The following is a 19,234-nucleotide window of genomic DNA, read 5'->3' as shown; positions in this document are numbered from 1 at the left end:
GACGTTTGTTGTAAAACACAAGAAGTACCTTTGAAACAGACTTATTAACATTTAATAAATCCGGACAGCACACCACAACGAAGAATGTACTGGACTATCTCCATTATCAAATATAAATTTAATGTAAAAACACTGAAATTATTTCAGTACCATGGACACTATTTTGGATCAGTGCACAAACAGAAAGTAACACTTCTAACAGCGTTAGATAGACTAAAATAATGTGTTCAAACAAAATAAGTATTTTACATGCTTTGTTTGTAATTGTTTATTTTTTCAAAATGGGACAAGTTTTTCCCAACTGCAATTTCCACTGGCTATTGAAAATAATGTTTTACCTAACTTTTGCCATCATTAATTTTACAGAAAAGGTTATTATAATCATTCAGAATTAAATGTGTTAGGTCAGCACCATGGACAGCAAATAAAAACTATGAAAATACCAAATGTATATATCATTCCAAATCAGGCTGCTATCTTTGAATATTTTCACTATCAATTTCATAGCCAGAATATTAAAGGTTATCCTCAAGAAATCTGTATGCAGACACTGAATGTTCAACCAACAGGAAACAATGAGGCCAAGTCTGTAATTTTTTCTAACAACATGAACACTATACAAACAATTTCATCACACTACTACAAGAACAATCTTTCATGTTATTTATTGTTCATAGGATGTAAAACGTAATGTCTTACCTCCTCAGAAGGTCTCCTCCTGTCAGGCAGCACCAGTGTGTTGGCCTGGCTCCCTGGGACTATAGTGGATCCTACGCTCATTCTGGGTCCAACTAACATGTAGCGCTTGTCTCCAGATCTGTACTGGATGCTGTGGCACAGAGTCCCATCATAGTTTGTGTCCTGTAAGTACTTGGAGGTGTAGTCAGTGCTGGACTTGGAGCACTGCATTGCAATCAGCACAATGATGCTGATAATGAACAGAGATGAGACCGAGGCCAGAGTTATCATGAGGTAAAAAGTCACATTAGTGTCCTCAGCGTCTTTAGTGGAGCTCTTAACATCAGAAGCTGCAAAAGCCTCGCTGGGATCCACCACTTTGACAAGCACAGTAGCTGTAGCTGACAGAGACACGTTACCATTGTCTTTGACCAGTATGACGAGTTTGTACTGTGCCTCGTCTGTCTCTGTGAATAAGCGAAGTGTCCTGATCTGTCCTGTGTAGCGGTCCAACCCAAACAGACTGTGGTCAGTCACTCCCTGCAGTGAAAACAGCAGCCAGCCGTTATATCCGATATCAGCGTCATAGGCCCTGACTTTAGTCACCAAGTGTCCTGCGTTCACATTGCGGGGGATTTCCTCCACTCCTTCAGCAGAAGCGTTAGAGCTGACTGGATACAGAATGACTGGAGCGTTGTCGTTCTGGTCCAGAATGAACACGTGCACTGTCACGTTGCTGCTCAGTGACGGAGTCCCAGAGTCTGAGGCCACGACTTGAAACTGGAACGACTTTAATGTCTCAAAGTCAAAGCTTTTCAGGGCCGTGATTTGACCATTTTCCGCGTTCACATTTAAAAAGAGCGCCACGTCCTTCTCTTGTCCTGTGCGCGCAATGCTGTAGGAAACATCTGCGTTTTCATTCTTATCTTTGTCTGCTGCAGTTACAGAGAACAGTGACGTCCCTGCCACGTTATTTTCTACAATATAAAAGTACAGAGGATTTTGTTCAAACTTTGGGCTGTTGTCGTTTACATCTAATATCTGAATACTGAGAGTTTTAGTGGTGGATAAAGGAGGCTCCCCACAGTCAGTGGCTTTTATTGTTATGTCATAATTAGACACCTGCTCCCTGTCCAGGAAATCCTTAGTGACAACTGAATATGTGTTTTCTTTATACGAGGGTTTTAGCTCAAAAGGCACGTTGTTTGTTATGTGCGCGATGATTTTACCATTAACTCCAGAGTCTTTGTCTTTGACACGAATGAGAGAAATTACTGTTCCTGGTTTTGAGTTTTCAGACACTGTATTTGACAGAGAAGTCACATCTATTTCAGGTGAATTATCATTAACATCTACAATCTTTATAATAACTCTGCATTCACCTGTTAATGGCGGCGCGCCTTTATCTGACGCCTCCACATCTAATTCATAGTGTTCTGTTTTTTCAAAGTCAATTGGGACTTTTGTGACAATTTCTCCTGTTACCGTATTTAATTCAAATGTTAAATATAGATCTTGTGTCAATGTTTCCCCGAGGCTGTATTCAATTTCTCCATTTATTCCCTCGTCAGCGTCTGTAGCATTTAACTTAAATATTATTTTTCCTCTCTCCAAATTTTCTTTCACTGTGATATGATAAATCTCTTGAGTAAATACTGGTTTATTGTCATTACTGTCCAGAACAATTATGGTAATATTTAGTGTCCCGGACTTTGGCGGTTTCCCTCCGTCAACCGCGGTGAGAAGCAAAGAGTGTTTGCTGCTCTGTTCTCGGTCTAAAGGCTTCTTTAGCTCCAGAAACGGAATTTTACCCAAATCACTTTGTCGGATATTAATTTCAAAATGCTCATTTGCAGACAACGTATACGTGCGGATTGAATTTATTCCTGCGTCGGGATCATGGGCAGGGTGGAGTTGATATTTTTTACCCGGTAAAGTGTGTTCTGCGATTTCAAATGTTTGGCTATCTTTAGGAAAAGTAGGAGCGTGGTCATTTACGTCAGTGATTTCTACAACTAAATAATGAACTTCCAGAGGGTTTTCCACCAGAACCTTCTGCTCCATCAGACACGTACCGCTGCCCTGACACAGCTGCTCTCTGTCAATGCGGCCGTGGACGAACAAAGCGCCTGTATCAGCGTTTACTCCAAAAATATCTCCATTTGTTTCAGAAACAATACGAAATTTCCTCTCACCCAACGAGGCAACATCGAGACCAAGATCCTTTGCAACATTTCCAACAACAGTCCTGTCTTTCACCTCCTCCGGAACAGAGTATCTGATCTGAGCCAGAATCCTACGTCCAAAAAACAGCAGCAGAATCCAGCACAAAGTGATCCATGAACATATTCCTGCTTTCCTCATATTTCCGTGTCTATTGTTGACTCCAAACACTCTATAGTCATCCAAAATATAGATGCAGTGTCTGAAAATAATAGTTATTTCAGAGAGTGCATCGATCCCAATGAAAGATGCACTCCGGTTTGAACAAAAGAGTGCATTTGTTTGGGAGGGACATAGCGCGACTGGATTTTCATGCAATAGCGGCCCCGAGTGGTTAAATACGTTATTTATTTGTGTGGACTTGGTCGGATATTTGTTATATACATGTATGAGCCGTAAAGAAACATAGGTTGATGTTTTTGTTTTTGTTGTTGTTATAACTTGTAGCAGAAGCCTGTGTATACAGACACATTTTCGTTAGCACCATGGACAGAGATCAGTCGGACTGAGATAAGTTATTGCAGAAAGCAGTTGATTTAAACACATCTTTTATCTCCAAATGCTTATTTGTGCCTTTCTTTTGGATAAACAAAGATATTGCATTTAGTAATTCATTTTTACCGGAAAAAACGATTAGTTTGATTGTTTAATACAAATAACAAAACAGTGTGTTACATTGTTGAACAGCAGTAGTTTCGACATGTAATTACAATAAATAATATCCAAGTCAGCTGTGATCACTTGCACACACACATTTTGTGGTTCCCTCCTTTTCTCTTAAATTAATTGGAGCGTGATTCTCTTTTTTTATCATATTTACTGCTTGCCTAACATTGACTTAAACTCTTAACTCTAATCTATTTTAAACACTTGTACAATAGAACGTTAACCCATTTTTTTTGATGTAATAAAAAAAACGTCATGGGACCAAATGTACGTCCCCATGTAATGAGTGTGTATAAATAGAGTATTCTCCATAAGTCCTCAACAAAACAATCTCAAACTGCCAAACAGTGGATGTATTGGCTTATATTTTTATCCATGGATATAGTACGATGGTATTGGTCATTATTCGTCCAGTAGTTTCTATTCATGTGGTATTTCTGCGAAGTTTCTGTTCTTACGCGCAGTTTGCCGTGGGTTACAAGAGTTTGTGCTAAAACAACAAATTAAAATCATACGGGATATTTTTATTTTATTTCTTACCTCCTCAGAGGGCCTCCTCCTGTCAGGCAGCACCAGTGTGTTGGCCTGGCTCCCTGGGACTATAGTGGATCCTACGCTCATTCTGGGTCCAACTAACATGTAGCGCTTGTCTCCAGATCTGTACTGGATGCTGTGGCACAGAGTCCCGTCATAGTTTGTGTCCTGTAAGTACTTGGAGGTGTAGTCAGTGCTGGACTTGGAGCACTGCATTGCAATCAGCACAATGATGCTGATAATGAACAGAGCTGAGACCGAGGCCAGAGTTATCATGAGGTAAAAAGTCACATTAGTGTCCTCAGCGTCTTTAGTGGAGCTCTTAACATCAGAAGCTGCAAAAGCCTCACTGGGCTCCACCACTTTGACAAGCACAGTAGCTGTAGCTGACAGAGACACGTTGCCATTGTCTTTGACCAGTATGACGAGTTTGTGCTGTGCCTCGTCTGTCTCTGTGAATGAGCGAAGTGTCCTGATCTGTCCTGTGTAGCGGTCCAACCCAAACAGACTGTGGTCAGTCACTCCCTGCAGAGAAAACAGCAGCCAGCCGTTATATCCGATATCAGCGTCATAGGCCCTGACTTTAGTCACCAAGTGTCCTGCGTTTACATTGCGGGGGATTTCCTCCACTCCTTCAGCAGAAGCGTTAGAGCTGACTGGATACAGAATGACTGGAGCGTTGTCGTTCTGGTCCAGAATGAACACGTGCACTGTCACGTTGCTGCTCAGTGACGGAGTCCCAGAGTCTGAGGCCACGACTTGAAACTGAAACGACTTTAATGTCTCAAAGTCAAAGCTTTTCAGGGCCGTGATTTGACCATTTTCCGCGTTCACATTTAAAAAGAGCGCCACGTCCTTCTCTTGTCCTGTGCGCGCAATGCTGTAGGAAACATCTGCGTTTTCATCCTTATCTTTGTCTGCTGCAGTTACAGAGAACAGTGACGTCCCTGCCACGTTATTTTCTACAATATAAAAGTACAGAGGACTTTGTTCAAACTGTGGGCTGTTGTCGTTTACATCTAATATCTGAATACTGAGAGTTTTAGTGGTGGATAAAGGAGGCTCCCCACAGTCAGTGGCTTTTATTGTTATGTCATAATTAGACACCTCCTCCCTGTCCAGGAAATCCTTAGTGACAACTGAATATGTGTTTTCTTTATACGAGGGTTTTAGCTCAAAAGGCACGTTGTTTGTTATGTGCGCGATGATTTTACCATTAACTCCAGAGTCTTTGTCTTTGACACGAATAAGAGAAATTACTGTTCCTGGTTTTGAGTTTTCAGACACTGTGTTTGACAAAGAAGTCACATCTATTTCAGGTGAATTATCATTAACATCTATTATTTTTATAATAACTCTGCATTCACTTGTTAATGGAGGCGTGCCTTTATCTGAAGCCTCCACATCTAATTCATAGTGTTCTGTTTTTTCAAAGTCAATTGGGCCTTTTGTGACAATTTCTCCTGTTTTTCTATTCAATTCAAAAGTTAAATATACATCTTGTGTCAATGTTTCCCCGAGGATGTACTCAATTTCTCCGTTTATTCCCTCGTCAGCGTCTGTCGCGTTTAACTTAAATATTATATTTCCTCTCTCCAAATTTTCTTTCACTGTGATATGATAAACCTCTTGAGTAAAAGCTGGTCTATTGTCATTAATGTCCAGAACGATTATAGTAATATTTAGTGTCCCGGACTTTGGTGGTTTTCCTCCGTCAACCGCGGTGAGAAGCAAAGAGTGTTTGCTGCTCTGTTCTCGGTCTAAAGGCTTCTTTAGCTCCAGAAACGGAATTTTACCCAAATCACTTTGTCGGATATTTATTTCAAAATGCTCATTTGCAGACAACGTATACGTGCGGATTGAATTTATTCCTGCGTCGGGATCATGGGCAGGGTGGAGTTGAAATCTTTTACCCGGTAAAGTGTGTTCTCCAATTTCAAACGTTTGGTTAAATTTGGGAAATCTTGGCGCGTGGTCATTTACATCAGTGATTTCTACAACTAAATAGTGAACTTCCAGAGGGTTTTCCACCAGAACCTTCAGCTCCATCAGACACGTACCGCTGCCCTGACACAGCTGCTCTCTGTCAATGCGGCCGTGGACGAACAAAGCGCCAGTATCAGCGTTTACTCCAAAAACACCCTCATTTGTTTCAGAAACAACACGGAACCGTCTTTCGCCCAAAGAGGCAACATCAAGACCAAGATCCTTTGCCACATTTCCAACAACAGTCCCGTCCTTCACCTCCTCCGGAACAGAGTATCTGATCTGAGCCAAAATCCTACGTCCAAAAAACAGCAGCAGAATCCAGCACAAAGTGATCCATGAGCAGATTCCTACTTTCCTCATATTTCCGTGTCTATTGTTGACTCCAAACACTCTATAGTCATCCAAAATATAGATGCAGTGTCTGAAAATAATACAGTTATTTCAGGAAGTGCATCTATCCCAATGAATGATGCACCCCGGTTTGAACAAAAGAGTGTATTTGGTTGGGAGGGACATAGCGCAACTGGATTTTCATGCAATAGCGCCCCGAGTGGTTAAATACGTTATTTTATTCGTGTGGACTTAGTCAGAAAGTTGTTATATTAATGTTAGAGCCATAAAAAAAACATAAATTGATGTATTTTGGTTTTGTTGTTGATTTAACTTGAAGTAGTAGCCTGTGTATACACATTTTTGTTAGCACCATGGACAGCGATCAGTCGGACTGAAATAAGATATTGCAGAAAGCAGTTGATTTAAACACATCTTCAATCTCCAAATGCTTATTTGTAACTTTCTTTTGGATAAACAAAGATATTGCATTTATTAATGTATTTTTTAACGGAAACAAAATTTAGTTTTATGGTTTAATACAAATAACAAAACAGTGTGTTACATTGTTGAACAGCAGCAGTGTCGACATGTAATTACAATAAATAATATCCAAGTCAGCTGTGATCACTTGCACACACACATTTTGTGGTTCCCTCCTTTTTTTCTTAAATTAATTAGATCGTGATCCTATTCTTAATCATATTTGCTGATTGCCTAACATTGGCCTAAACTCAAACTCTAATCTATTTCAAACGATTATACAATAGAACGTTAACCCATGTTTTTGAAATAATTAAAAAAGGATTAACATCATGGGAACAAATTTACTGTCCGCATGAAATGAGTGTGTTCTCCATGAGTCCTCAACAACACAAATACACACTGCCATACAGTGAATGTATAGGCTTGTATTTTTATCCATAGCTGTAATACGAATGTATTGGTTATTATTTGTCCAGTAGTTTCTATTCATATGGCATTTCTGCAAAGTTTCTGTTCTTACGCACAGTTTACCGTGGGTTGCAAGGTTAAGTGCTAAAACAACAAACTAAAATCATACAGGTTTTTTTATTTTAATTCTTACCTCTTCAGAAGGTCTCCTCCTGTCAGGCAGCACCAGTGTGTTGGCTTGGCTCCCTGGGACTATAGTGGATCCTACGCTCATTCTGGGTCCAACTAACATGTAGCGCTTGTCTCCAGATCTGTACTGGATGCTGTGGCACAGAGTCCCGTCATAGTTTGTATCCTGTAAGTACTTGGAGGTGTAGTCCGTGCTGGACTTGGAGCACTGCATTGCAATCAGCACAATGATGCTGATAATGAACAGAGCTGAGACCGAGGCCAGAGTTATCATGAGGTAAAAAGTCACATTAGTGTCCTCAGCGTCTTTAGTGGAGCTCTTAACATCAGAAGCTGCAAAAGCCTCACTGGGCTCCACCACTTTGACAAGCACAGTAGCTGTAGCTGACAGAGACACGTTGCCATTGTCTTTGACCAGTATGACGAGTTTGTGCTGTGCCTCGTCCGTCTCTGTGAATGAGCGAAGTGTCCTGATCTGTCCTGTGTAGCGGTCCAACCCAAACAGACTGTGGTCAGTCACTCCCTGCAGTGAAAACAGCAGCCAGCCGTTATATCCGATATCAGCGTCATAGGCCCTGACTTTAGTCACCAAGTGTCCTGCGATCACATTGCGGGGGATTTCCTCCACTCCTTCAGCAGAAGCGTTAGAGCTGACTGGATACAGAATGACTGGAGCGTTGTCGTTCTGGTCCAGAATGAACACGTGCACTGTCACGTTGCTGCTCAGTGACGGAGTCCCAGAGTCTGAGGCCACGACTTGAAACTGAAACGACTTTAATGTCTCAAAGTCAAAGCTTTTCAGGGCCGTGATTTGACCATTTTCCGCGTTCACATTTAAAAAGAGCGCCACGTCCTTCTCTTGTCCTGTGCGCGCAATGCTGTAGGAAACATCTGCGTTTTCATTCTTATCTTTGTCAGCTGCAGTTACAGAGAACAGTGAAGTCCCTGCCACGTTATTTTCTACAATATAAAAGTACAGAGGACTTTGTTCAAACTGTGGGCTGTTGTCATTTACATCTAATATCTGAATACTGAGAGTTTTAGTGGTGGATAAAGGAGGCTCCCCACAGTCAGTGGCTTTTATTGTTATGTCATAATTAGACACCTCCTCCCTGTCCAGGAAATCCTTAGTGACAACTGAATATGTGTTTTCTTTATACGAGGGTTTTAGCTCAAAAGGCACGTTGTTTGTTATGTGCGCGATGATTTTACCATTAACTCCAGAGTCTTTGTCTTTGACACGAATAAGAGAAATTACTGTTCCTGGTTTTGAGTTTTCAGACACTGTATTTGACAGCGAAGTCACATCTATTTCAGGTGAATTATCATTAACATCTATAATTTTTATAACAACTCTGCATTCCCCTTTTAATGGAGGCGTGCCTTTGTCTGACGCTTCTGCGTCTAATTCATAGTGATCAGTTTCTTCAAAGTCAACTGGCCCTGTAGTTGTAATTTCGCCTGTAATTTTATTTAACATGAATGTGTTTTTTACCCCTTGGATGAGCGATTCTCTGAGACTGTACTCAATTTCCCTATTAATCCCCTCGTCAGCGTCAGTTGCAGTTAGACCAATTACTACTGTTCCTATTTCAACATTTTCTCGTACAGAAATTTCATAAACCTCTTGATTGAAAACTGGTTTATTGTCGTTAAAGTCCAGAACAATTATTGTAAGATTTAATGTGGCTGATCTTCTGGGTTTACCTCCGTCAACAGCTGTAATAAGCAAAGAGTGTTTCTTGACTTCTTCTCGATCTAAAGATTTCTTCAAAACTAAAAACGGAGTTTTACTTATATCACTTTCACGGACATTGATGTCAAAGTGTTGATTTGCAGATATAGTGTAGGTGCGAATTGAGTTTGTTCCTGCGTCAGGGTCACGAGCGGGATGAAGCTGAAATCGATTTCCAGTTACAGTCTGTTCCCATATTTCTATTGTTTCATTTCTTCTTGGAAAAGTAGGAGCGTGGTCATTTACATCAGTGATTTCTACCACCACATAGTGAACTTCCAGAGGGTTTTCCACCAGAACCTTCAGCTCCATCAGACACGTACCGCTGCCCTGACACAGCTGCTCTCTGTCAATGCGGCCGTGGACGAACAAAGCACCAGTATCAGCGTTTACTCCAAAAATATCTCCATTTGTTTCAGAAACAATACGAAATCGTCTCTCACCCAACGAGGCAACATCAAGACCAAGATCCTTTGCCAGATTTCCAACAACAGTCCCGTCTTTCACCTCCTCCGGAACAGAGTATCTGATCTGAGCCAAAGTCCTACGTCCATAAAACAGCAGCAGAATCCAGCACAAAGGGATCCATGAGAAGATTCTTGCTTTCCTCATATTTCCGTGTCTATTGTTGACTCCAAACACTCTATAGTCATCCAAAATATAGATGCAGTGTCTGAAAATAATACAGAGAGTGCATCTATCCCAATGAATGATGCACTCCGGTTTGAACAAAAGGGTGTATCTGGTTGGGAGGGACACAGCGCGACTGGATTTTCATGCAATAGTGCCCCCTGGTGGTTAATTACGTAATTTTATTTGTATGGACTTAGTCAGAGATATGTTATATTTATGTATGAGCCGTAAACACATCATAGAATTATGTTTTTTGTTTTCCGTTGTTGATATAAATTGTAGCAAAAGCCTGTGTATACATACACATTTTCGTTAGCACCATGGACAGCGATCAGTTGGACTGGAATACAATATTGCAAAAAGCAGTTGATTTAAACACATATTTTACATCCAAATGCTTATTTGTGCCTTTCTTTTGGATAAACAAAGATGTTTCATTCAGAAATATATTTTTACTGGCAAAAATGATTGGGAGTGTCTACAGAGCCGCGGCGCGCAGCCGAAACTGCCATGTCATTTTGTGCCGCGGCTCCTGAAACTGCTGCGCTATTTCACCGCGCCGTTTTAGACCGCGCCGGGTTAAGGTTAGGGTTAGGGTTAGGGTTAGGGTTAGGGTTAGGGTTAGGGTTAGGGTTAGGGTTAGCCATGAGGCTATATGGCAGTGCCGCGGTTCCTGAAACTGCTGGGCCATTTGACCGCGCCGCGGCTCTGCAGCCACGGCCAAAATGATTAGATTAGACGGTTTGATACTAAAAACAAAACAGTATGTTACATGGTTGAACAGCAGTAGTGTCGCAATGTAATTACAATGCATAATATCTACGTCAGCTGTGATCACTTGCACGCCTATACACATTTTGGGGTTCCAATTTCCATCCTTTTTTTCCCTTACTTTAATTTGAGCCGGATCCTATTCTTATTTATTGCTTGCCGAACAATTACTGAACCCATCACTTTAATCGTTTTTAAACAATTGTAGAAAAACTTTAACCCATGTTTTTGATAATGAAGGATTAACGTCATGGAACATTTTTATCCCCATGAAAGGAGTGTGTATAAATAGTATATTCTCAAGTCCTCACCAACATACAAATACACACTGCCATACATTAAATGTATAGGCTTGTATTTGTATACATAGATGTAATACGGTGGTATCGGTTAATATTCGTCAAGTAGTTTCTATTCATATGGCATTTCTGCAAAGTTTCTCTTCTTAAGCACAGATTGCCCTGGGTTGCAAGAGTATGTGCCAAAAACACAATCTAAAATTATACAGTTATATTTTTTTTAATCTCTTACCTCCTCAGAAGGTCTCCTCCTGTCAGGCAGCACCAGTGTGTTGGCCTGGCTCCCTGGGACTATAGTGGATCCTACGCTCATTCTGGGTCCAACTAACATGTAGCGCTTGTCTCCAGATCTGTACTGGATGCTGTGGCACAGAGTCCCGTCATAGTTTGTGTCCTGTAAGTACTTGGAGGTGTAATCAGTGCTGGACTTGGAGCACTGCATTGCAATCAGCACAATGATGCTGATAATGAACAGAGCTGAGACCGAGGCCAGAGTTATCATGAGGTAAAAAGTCACATTAGTGTCCTCAGCGTCTTTAGTGGAGCTCTTAACATCAGAAGCTGCAAAAGCCTCGCTGGGCTCCACCACTTTGACAAGCACAGTAGCTGTAGCTGACAGAGACACGTTGCCATTGTCTTTGACCAGTATGACGAGTTTGTGCTGTGCCTCGTCTGTCTCTGTGAATGAGCGAAGTGTCCTGATCTGTCCTGTGTAGCGGTCCAGCCCAAACAGACTGTGGTCAGTCACTCCCTGCAGTGAAAACAGCAGCCAGCCGTTATATCCGATATCAGCGTCATAGGCCCTGACTTTAGTCACCAAGTGTCCTGCGTTCACATTGCGGGGGATTTCCTCCACTCCTTCAGCAGAAGCGTTAGAGCTGACTGGATACAGAATGACTGGAGCGTTGTCGTTCTGGTCCAGAATGAACACGTGCACTGTCACGTTGCTGCTCAGTGACGGAGTCCCAGAGTCTGAGGCCACGACTTGAAACTGAAACGACTTTAATGTCTCAAAGTCAAAGCTTTTCAGGGCCGTGATTTGACCATTTTCCGCGTTCACATTTAAAAAGAGCGCCACGTCCTTCTCTTGTCCTGTGCGCGCAATGCTGTAGGAAACATCTGCGTTTTCATTCTTATCTTTGTCAGCTGCAGTTACAGAGAACAGTGAAGTCCCTGCCACGTTATTTTCTACAATATAAAAGTACAGAGGATTTTGTTCAAACTGTGGGCTGTTGTCGTTTACATCTAATATCTGAATACTGAGAGTTTTAGTGGTGGATAAAGGAGGCTCCCCACAGTCAGTGGCTTTTATTGTTATGTCATAATTAGACACCTGCTCCCTGTCCAGGAAATCCTTAGTGACAACTGAATATGTGTTTTCTTTATACGAGGGTTTTAGCTCAAAAGGCACGTTGTTTGTTATGTGCGCGATGATTTTACCATTAACTCCAGAGTCTTTGTCTTTGACGCGAATAAGAGAAATTACTGTCCCTTGTTTTGAGTTTTCAGACACTGTATTTGACAGAGAAGTCACATCTATTTCAGGTGAATTATCATTAATATCTATAATTTTTATAACAACTCTGCATTCACCTTTTAATGGAGGCGTGCCTTTATCTGACGCCTCTACGTCTAATTCATAGTGATCAGTTTCTTCAAAATCAACTGGTCCTTTAGTTGTAATTTCGCCTGTAATTTTATTTATAATAAATATGTTTTTTACCCCTTGGATGAGCGATTCTCTGAGACTGTACTCAATTTCCCTATTAATCCCTTCGTCCGCATCAGTTGCAGTTAGACCAATTACTACTGTTCCTATTTCAACATTTTCTCGTACGGATATTTCATAAACCTCTTCAGTGAAAACTGGTTTATTGTCATTACTGTCCAGAACAATAATTGTAACATTTAGTGTCGCTGATCTTCTGGGTTTACCTCCGTCAACAGCTGTAATAAGCAAAGAGTGTTTCTTGCTTTCCTCTCGATCTAAAGGTTTCTTTAAAACTAAAAACGGTGTTTTGCTGAAATCACTTTCACGGACATTAATGTCAAAGTTTTGATTTGCAGATATAGTGTAGGTGCGAATTGAGTTTGTTCCTGCGTCGGGATCACGAGCGGGATGAAGCTGAAATCGATTTCCAGACAATGTATGTTCTGCTATTTCTATTGTTTCATTTCTTTTAGGAAAAGTAGGAGCGTGGTCATTTACATCAGTGATTTCTACCACCACATAGTGAACTTCCAGAGGGTTTTCCACCAGAACCTTCAGCTCCATCAGACACGTACCGCTGCCCTGACACAGCTGTTCTCTGTCAATGCGGCCGCGGACGAACAAAGCACCAGTATCAGCGTTTACTCCAAAAATATCTCCATTTGTTTCAGAAACAACACGGAACCGTCTTTCGCCCAAAGAGGAAACATCAAGACCAAGATCCTTTGCCACATTTCCAACAACAGTCCCGTCTTTCACCTCCTCCGGAACAGAGTATCTGATCTGGGCCATAGCACACTGTCCAAAAAACAGCAGTAGAGTCGAGCACAAAGTGATCCACGAACATTTTCCCAGCACAAATTTCCTCTTCATCTCCAACATGTTTCATAAATCCATATATTTGCGATGACTCTTTTTGTAGCCACTAAAGCGCCAAAGAATCTAGAGAAACACTTGAAACATGCGACCACTGTGCAGTCAAACAGAAACAAAAGGGTCTGTGAGAGGAGGGACAAAGTGGGGCACGGGTTTCCATGTGAAATAGCACAGCCTGCTGATCAGACCATCATACATACAGAAAACCCATTAGTGCCGTTACTTTGTGTTTTTCCTTTTTTTGATAACACTTGAAAAGCACCACGTGGATCAATTCGGACAAAATATCTATATTATTATTATTTTTATTATTTTCAAGTCAAAACTTCCAGTGTGCGTGTCATCTCTTAACAAGTGTTTCATAAAAGAGTTCAAAAATAATATACATTTATTGGCATGACTCTGGCTATCCACAACATACAGTGAATAATCCGGCACTCATTAGACCTTTTCTCTTCACAATGCAACACCTGAACTCACCTCTCCACCACTAAAATGAGGCAAAGAGATTTACAGTGCGTGTAGCCGGGGAAGAATGTCTCCTACACTCTTACTATTAGCCAAGGATCTCCACAGGTTTCTGTACTTTCTCCTCTACTCTTCTTCTTGTACACAAACTACTGCACCTCCAGCCACGGCTCCGTAAAACTGAAAAGGTTTGTGGTAATATATACAACTTAAGAAGATGCAAAATTGAATGATATTAAATTCTGTATAAGCATTCTTGGAGAATAACAAAAAACACATATTTTGCAATGCATATGCATTAGAGATATCCAACTCTTGATCCTACTCTATTATCTTTCCTTCAACACCATGGACAGTGCCAGGATATTTGTTGAAAAACACAAGAAGTACTTTTCAAAAGAGACTTATTAACATTCAATAAATCCGGACAGCACACCACAACGAAGAATGTACTGGACTATCTCCATTATCAAATATAAAATGTATGTAAAAACACTGTAATTCTTTCAGCACCACGGACACCATGTTGGAGCTGTGCTCAAACAGAAAGTAATACTTCTACTAACAGCTTTAAATAGACTAAAATAATGTTTTCAAAAAAGATAAGCATTTTACAGGCTTTGTAATCGTTTTTTTTTTTCACACCATTTTCCCAACTGCATTTTCCACTGGCGATTGAAAAATACTGTTTTCACAAACGTTTGCTATCATTTGTTTTATAGAAAAAGGTTATTATAAATATAAGGAATTAAATGTGTTAGGTCAGCACTGTGGACAGCAAATAATAACTACAAAAATAACACAAAATGTATATATCACTCCAAATCAGGCTGCTAACTTTGAATATTTTCAATATCACTTTAATAGCCAAAATATTAAAGGTTATCCTCAAGCAATCTGTATACAGACTCTGAATGTTCAACCAACAAGAAACATTGAGGCTTAGTCTGTATTTTGTTTTTACAACATGAACACTATACAAACAATGTCATCACACTAATACAAGAACAATATTTCATGTTACTTAATGTTCATAGGATGTAAAACATAATGTCTTACCTCCTCAGAAGGCCTCCTCCTGTCAGGCAGCACCAGTGTGTTGGCCTGGCTCCCTGGGACTATAGTGGATCCTACGCTCATTCTGGGTCCAACTAACATGTAGCGCTTGTCTCCAGATCTGTACTGGATGCTGTGGCACAGAGTCCCGTCATAGTTTGTGTCTTGTAAGTACTTGGAGGTGTAGTCAGTGCTGGACTTGGAGCACTGCATTGCAATCAGCACAATGATGCTGATAATGAACAGAGCTGAGACCGAGGCCAGAGTTATCATGAGGTAAAAAGTCACATTAGTTTCCTCAGCGTCTTTAGTGGAGCTCTTAACATCAGAAGCTGCAAAAGCCTCTTTGGGCTCCACCACTTTGACAAGCACAGTAGCTGTAGCTGACAGAGACACGTTGCCATTGTCTTTGACCAGTATGACGAGTTTGTGCTGAGCCTCGTCTGTCTCTGTGAATGAGCGAAGTGTCCTGATCTGCCCTGTGTAGCGGTCCAACCCAAACAGACTGTGGTCAGTCACTTCCTGCAGTGAAAACAGCAGCCAGCCGTTATATCCGATATCAGCGTCATAGGCCCTGACTTTAGTCACCAAGTGTCCTGCGTTCACATTGCGGGGGATTTCCTCCACTCCTTCAGCAGAAGCGTTAGAGCTGACTGGATACAGAATGACTGGAGCGTTGTCGTTCTGGTCCAGAATGAACACGTGCACTGTCACGTTGCTGCTCAGTGACGGAGTCCCAGAGTCTGAGGCCACGACTTGAAACTGGAACGACTTTAATGTCTCAAAGTCAAAGCTTTTTGAAGCAGAAATTGTCCCACTTTCTCCATTCATGTTTAAAGATGAAGTTACTTGACCCTTAGCATATAGTGAATATGAAACTACAGCATTTTCTCCATCATCTGCATCAGCTGCGGACACTGAGAATATTGAGGATCCTGGTTTGTTGTTTTCCATTACATGAAATATGTAAGAGCTTTGAGAAAACATCGGACGGTTGTCATTCACATCAATTACATTTACGTATATATTTTTAGTCGATGACAGAGAAGGGTTTCCTGAATCTTTTGCACTAATTGTAATATTGTATATTTGTATCAGTTCTTTATCCAATTTATCCCTTGTTACCAGGGAATATGAGTGGCCATCAGCTGACTGTTTTAAATCAAATGGTAAGTAGTTGGGGATAGTGCATGTAACGTCACCGTTTTGGCCTGAGTCTCGATCGGTCACTGCCATCAGAGCCACCACTGTGCCCAAAGGAGCATTCTCAGTAATGTGACCTGAAAGTGAAGTAATGTCTATTTCTGGTGGATTATCATTCTCGTCTTCTACTGTTACAATTACGTTGCAGTGAGTAGACAGAGGCACTGTACCTTTATCAGCAGCAACAATCTTTATCTCATAAAGTTGCTTTTCTTCGAAGTCAAGCTCAGCCTTAACACTCAACCTGCCAGTCCTACTGTCTAAATCAAAAGGCTCAGAGGAAAGCCCTCGGAATTTACTTCTTATAGAATATTCTATTTCACCATTTGCTCCAGAGTCAGCATCTGAGGCATTTACCATAAGTAGAAATGTCCCTATAGGTGCATTTTCCTTTATCGTTACAGTATATTTCTGTTTACTGCAAACTGGTGGGTTATCGTTGATGTCGGACACAACAATAGTAATATTTATAGCACTTGATTTTGGTGGTTTGCCTCCATCTGAAGCTGTAATCTGAAGCATATGCTGAGCTTTGTCTTCTCTATCCAATTGTCTTTGTAAAATGAGAAAGGGTACTTTTCCATCCTCCCCAAATTCCTCAGTTTCCAGGCGAAAATATTGACTCTGGCTCATTTTGTAGGAATGTAAGGAATTCACGCCTACGTCAAAATCTTGTGCTCCTTCTAACTGGAACCGAGAACCGACTATAGCAGATTCAAGGATTTCAACTGTATATTTTTCGTCCGGGAACCTGGGAGCATTGTCATTTATATCATGTATTTCAATTGTTAACTGGTGCATTTCCAAAGGATTTTCCACAACAGCTTTCAGATAAATCAAACACGGAACGGTTTTTGCGCACAGATCCTCTCTGTCCACTCGGTTGTTCACAGACAAACGTCCATCTTCTGGGTTGATTTGAAACAAATCCAGCTTTGTTCCTGAGACCACGCGAAGGTTTCTCTCCGTGAGTCTCCCGACATCTAATCCAAGGTCTTTGGCCACGTTTCCAAGCTCGATGCCCTTTTTCATCTCTTCGTTAATAGAATAACGTATTTGAGCTGTAATTCCTCTGAAAGTCAGCATCGTCAAGCAAATAATCCACGGCCTCAGCCATTCTTCTTGGACCGCGCTAGTTGCCATTGTAGGTTTTACAACAACTAACCCTTTGTGCGCTTCGAATGTCCGCTCACCACCTAAAGTCTTTTTACTCACCACCTCTACAGCAAAATGCACAGCGTATTACCGCCACCTGTTGGTTTTAGCTGGAAGCTGCGATTTTATTTCATGCGTTTTACACTCATCGCAGCAGATTTAAAATCGAACACACGGGCAGCGATGACCTGCCGCGACCAGCGACAGCTTCACGCTCTGCTCCAGGGCAGAGGTAAATCTCCCCACATTGGCTGTGAAATTCAAGGGAATGTGAGGTTTTAAGAGTACTTTGAATATGTCAATGCATTTCAGGGATGAAAAATGTCATGTATGAATTGTCACAAGGGGTTTGCAAATATAGTGTAAATGACCCGTCTTCATTGAAAAAAAGCTGACCAGAGGCCAAAGGCAGTCATGCAAATTGGACAAATGCGAGTATTTTTCCTTCATTTTTCTGAATTTGCGCAGTTCCCCTGCTCGTGTCAGCACATTGCTCTGTCAAAGAAACTCTCTCTGATTGGCTGCAATGTGGGCGACAGCGACAAAAGTGGAATATTTTTCAACTTTCAGGATCTCGTCGCAGGGCCGCGTGTGCACGTCAACATGCACGAGCGCGAGGTTTTCACGTGCACTACTTTTGCTTCGCTGACCTGAGGGAGACTGGCGATTGTGGCGCAGGTTCTATTGGAAATGAATGAAGAGCCACGTCGCACCCACCCGAGTTCATTCATTTGTACGTACCTGAATAATGTATAACACTAAAATGATCACGCTTATAATGTATGTGTGTATACTATCGCTATTATATATATATATATATATATATATATATATATATATATATATATATATATATATATATATATATATATATATATATATATATATATATTTACTTTTTTTTACCCCAGGTCAAAAAAAACATTGAGCTTGAAATCTCTTTTTCAAGGGTGACCTGAGCTAACATGAATAGCAGCACACTTCATATTTTTTTCTTTTTTGGAATTACACATTTGTGCTAAAATAAATACATAGGAGATTATGGACTATATATGGCCAGGGCTATATTTAAAAGCACAGAAAGCATTCAGGATTCTTTCTCTTTGTTATTCATTTGAGACATTTCCAAATATTAAATTTTTATAGCCAATAGCAAGTTATCTAATTCAATTGAAGCTGCCTGATCACAGAGCCTACTGCAACCACGTATCTCTTTTGGAAGCCTATTACACAGAAAAAAACAAAGATCTGCAGTTGTTCATTATGCCTGTTATATCAGAAGTGTCAGTCCCTTTAAATCCAGTGACTCCCACACACCACACCCATGAAGCCTGTTCTGTCTTGAAGCGAGTAGTGACCTCCACAGGATACAAGCCGCATGTGCAAAATGGGGCTCTATAGAATGTAACAATACATTTCCCATTTTACACGTCATCACCTATTACGAGGCGTTATTGTCTTACCAAACTGATTTTTACTGTGCATTAATCCAGCAAATGAAAAGCCTAACACCATAGTAATAACTGCGTGTGAATTGGATGACCAATATCAGTGATGCAGTAGTGGGAGAAACAAAACACCACCATCTTTGGCTCGTGTTGGCCACCTATACACATGCGCAAGAACACGCCCTGCCGCACTGCTGACTGGTTTCACATGCACATCCCCCAATCTCTTCCCCCTCCTTCTCCCTCCGCAGGTTCATAGCTCTAAAACCACTATTAAATAAATATTGATAAAAATTAAGATAAAATAGATAAGATAAATATCTTATTTTTTTAAGCCATGATTGATTTCATTTGTATTGTGGACGCTCTTACTGCA

General features: G+C 40.9%; 5 protein-coding genes across 5 annotated transcripts; all 5 read right to left on the bottom strand.

Annotated features, from left to right (window-relative positions):
* Nucleotides 1-528: 528 nt before the first annotated feature.
* On the bottom strand, nt 529-6,457 carry LOC140345830 (protocadherin alpha-2-like). The gene is made up of 3 exons (XM_072432284.1): nt 4,108-6,457; nt 700-861; nt 529-537 (listed from the first exon to the last, which is right to left on the bottom strand). The coding sequence occupies exons 1-3, from the start codon at nt 6,448-6,450 to the stop codon at nt 529-531; spliced, it is 2,514 nt and encodes an 837-aa protein (XP_072288385.1). The 5' UTR covers nt 6,451-6,457.
* LOC140347688 (protocadherin alpha-2-like) lies at nt 884-3,042 on the bottom strand. The gene is made up of 2 exons (XM_072434229.1): nt 985-3,042; nt 884-928 (listed from the first exon to the last, which is right to left on the bottom strand). Exons 1-2 carry the CDS (start codon nt 3,040-3,042, stop codon nt 884-886), a joined length of 2,103 nt encoding a protein of 700 aa, XP_072290330.1.
* A 1,020-nt stretch (nt 6,458-7,477) lies between the features above and the next one.
* Nucleotides 7,478-9,892, bottom strand: LOC140345814 (protocadherin alpha-2-like). Its single transcript, XM_072432282.1, has one exon. It carries the CDS (start codon nt 9,848-9,850, stop codon nt 7,478-7,480), a length of 2,373 nt encoding a protein of 790 aa, XP_072288383.1. The 5' UTR covers nt 9,851-9,892.
* A 1,269-nt stretch (nt 9,893-11,161) lies between these two features.
* On the bottom strand, nt 11,162-13,649 carry LOC140345798 (protocadherin alpha-2-like). Its single transcript, XM_072432281.1, has one exon. The coding sequence runs from the start codon at nt 13,532-13,534 to the stop codon at nt 11,162-11,164; it is 2,373 nt and encodes a 790-aa protein (XP_072288382.1). The 5' UTR covers nt 13,535-13,649.
* A 1,109-nt stretch (nt 13,650-14,758) lies between these two features.
* On the bottom strand, nt 14,759-17,405 carry LOC140345782 (protocadherin alpha-3-like). The gene is made up of 2 exons (XM_072432280.1): nt 15,056-17,405; nt 14,759-14,764 (listed from the first exon to the last, which is right to left on the bottom strand). Exons 1-2 carry the CDS (start codon nt 17,396-17,398, stop codon nt 14,759-14,761), a joined length of 2,349 nt encoding a protein of 782 aa, XP_072288381.1. The 5' UTR covers nt 17,399-17,405.
* Between the last annotated feature and the right edge of the window lie 1,829 nt (nt 17,406-19,234).

This window comes from Eucyclogobius newberryi, unplaced genomic scaffold (assembly GCF_026437365.1).
Source record: "Eucyclogobius newberryi isolate DKJ021-1_F unplaced genomic scaffold, fEucNew1.0.hap1 SCAF_11, whole genome shotgun sequence".
NCBI classification, from domain to species: Eukaryota; Metazoa; Chordata; class Actinopteri; order Gobiiformes; family Gobiidae; genus Eucyclogobius; species Eucyclogobius newberryi.
The sequence above is the reverse complement of the archived record's forward strand: the minus strand, read 5'-3'. Positions and strand labels throughout refer to the sequence as shown.

Bases quoted from the DNA above. Each gene is read 5' to 3' on its own strand.
- LOC140347688 (XM_072434229.1), bottom strand. From the start codon at position 3,042: ATGAGGAAAGCAGGAATATGTTCATGGATCACTTTGTGCTGGATTCTG. The intron at 929-984 runs GTGACTTTTTAC...GTTCATTATCAG, and splicing joins AAGACGCTGAGGACACTAAT to CATCATTGTGCTGATTGCAA.
- LOC140345798 (XM_072432281.1), bottom strand. From the start codon at position 13,534: ATGTTGGAGATGAAGAGGAAATTTGTGCTGGGAAAATGTTCGTGGATC.
- LOC140345782 (XM_072432280.1), bottom strand. From the start codon at position 17,398: ATGGCAACTAGCGCGGTCCAAGAAGAATGGCTGAGGCCGTGGATTATT.
- LOC140345814 (XM_072432282.1), bottom strand. From the start codon at position 9,850: ATGAGGAAAGCAAGAATCTTCTCATGGATCCCTTTGTGCTGGATTCTG.
- LOC140345830 (XM_072432284.1), bottom strand. From the start codon at position 6,450: ATGAGGAAAGTAGGAATCTGCTCATGGATCACTTTGTGCTGGATTCTG. The intron at 862-4,107 runs GTAAGAAATAAA...AAGTACTTACAG, and splicing joins GGAGGAGGCCCTCTGAGGAG to GACACAAACTATGATGGGAC.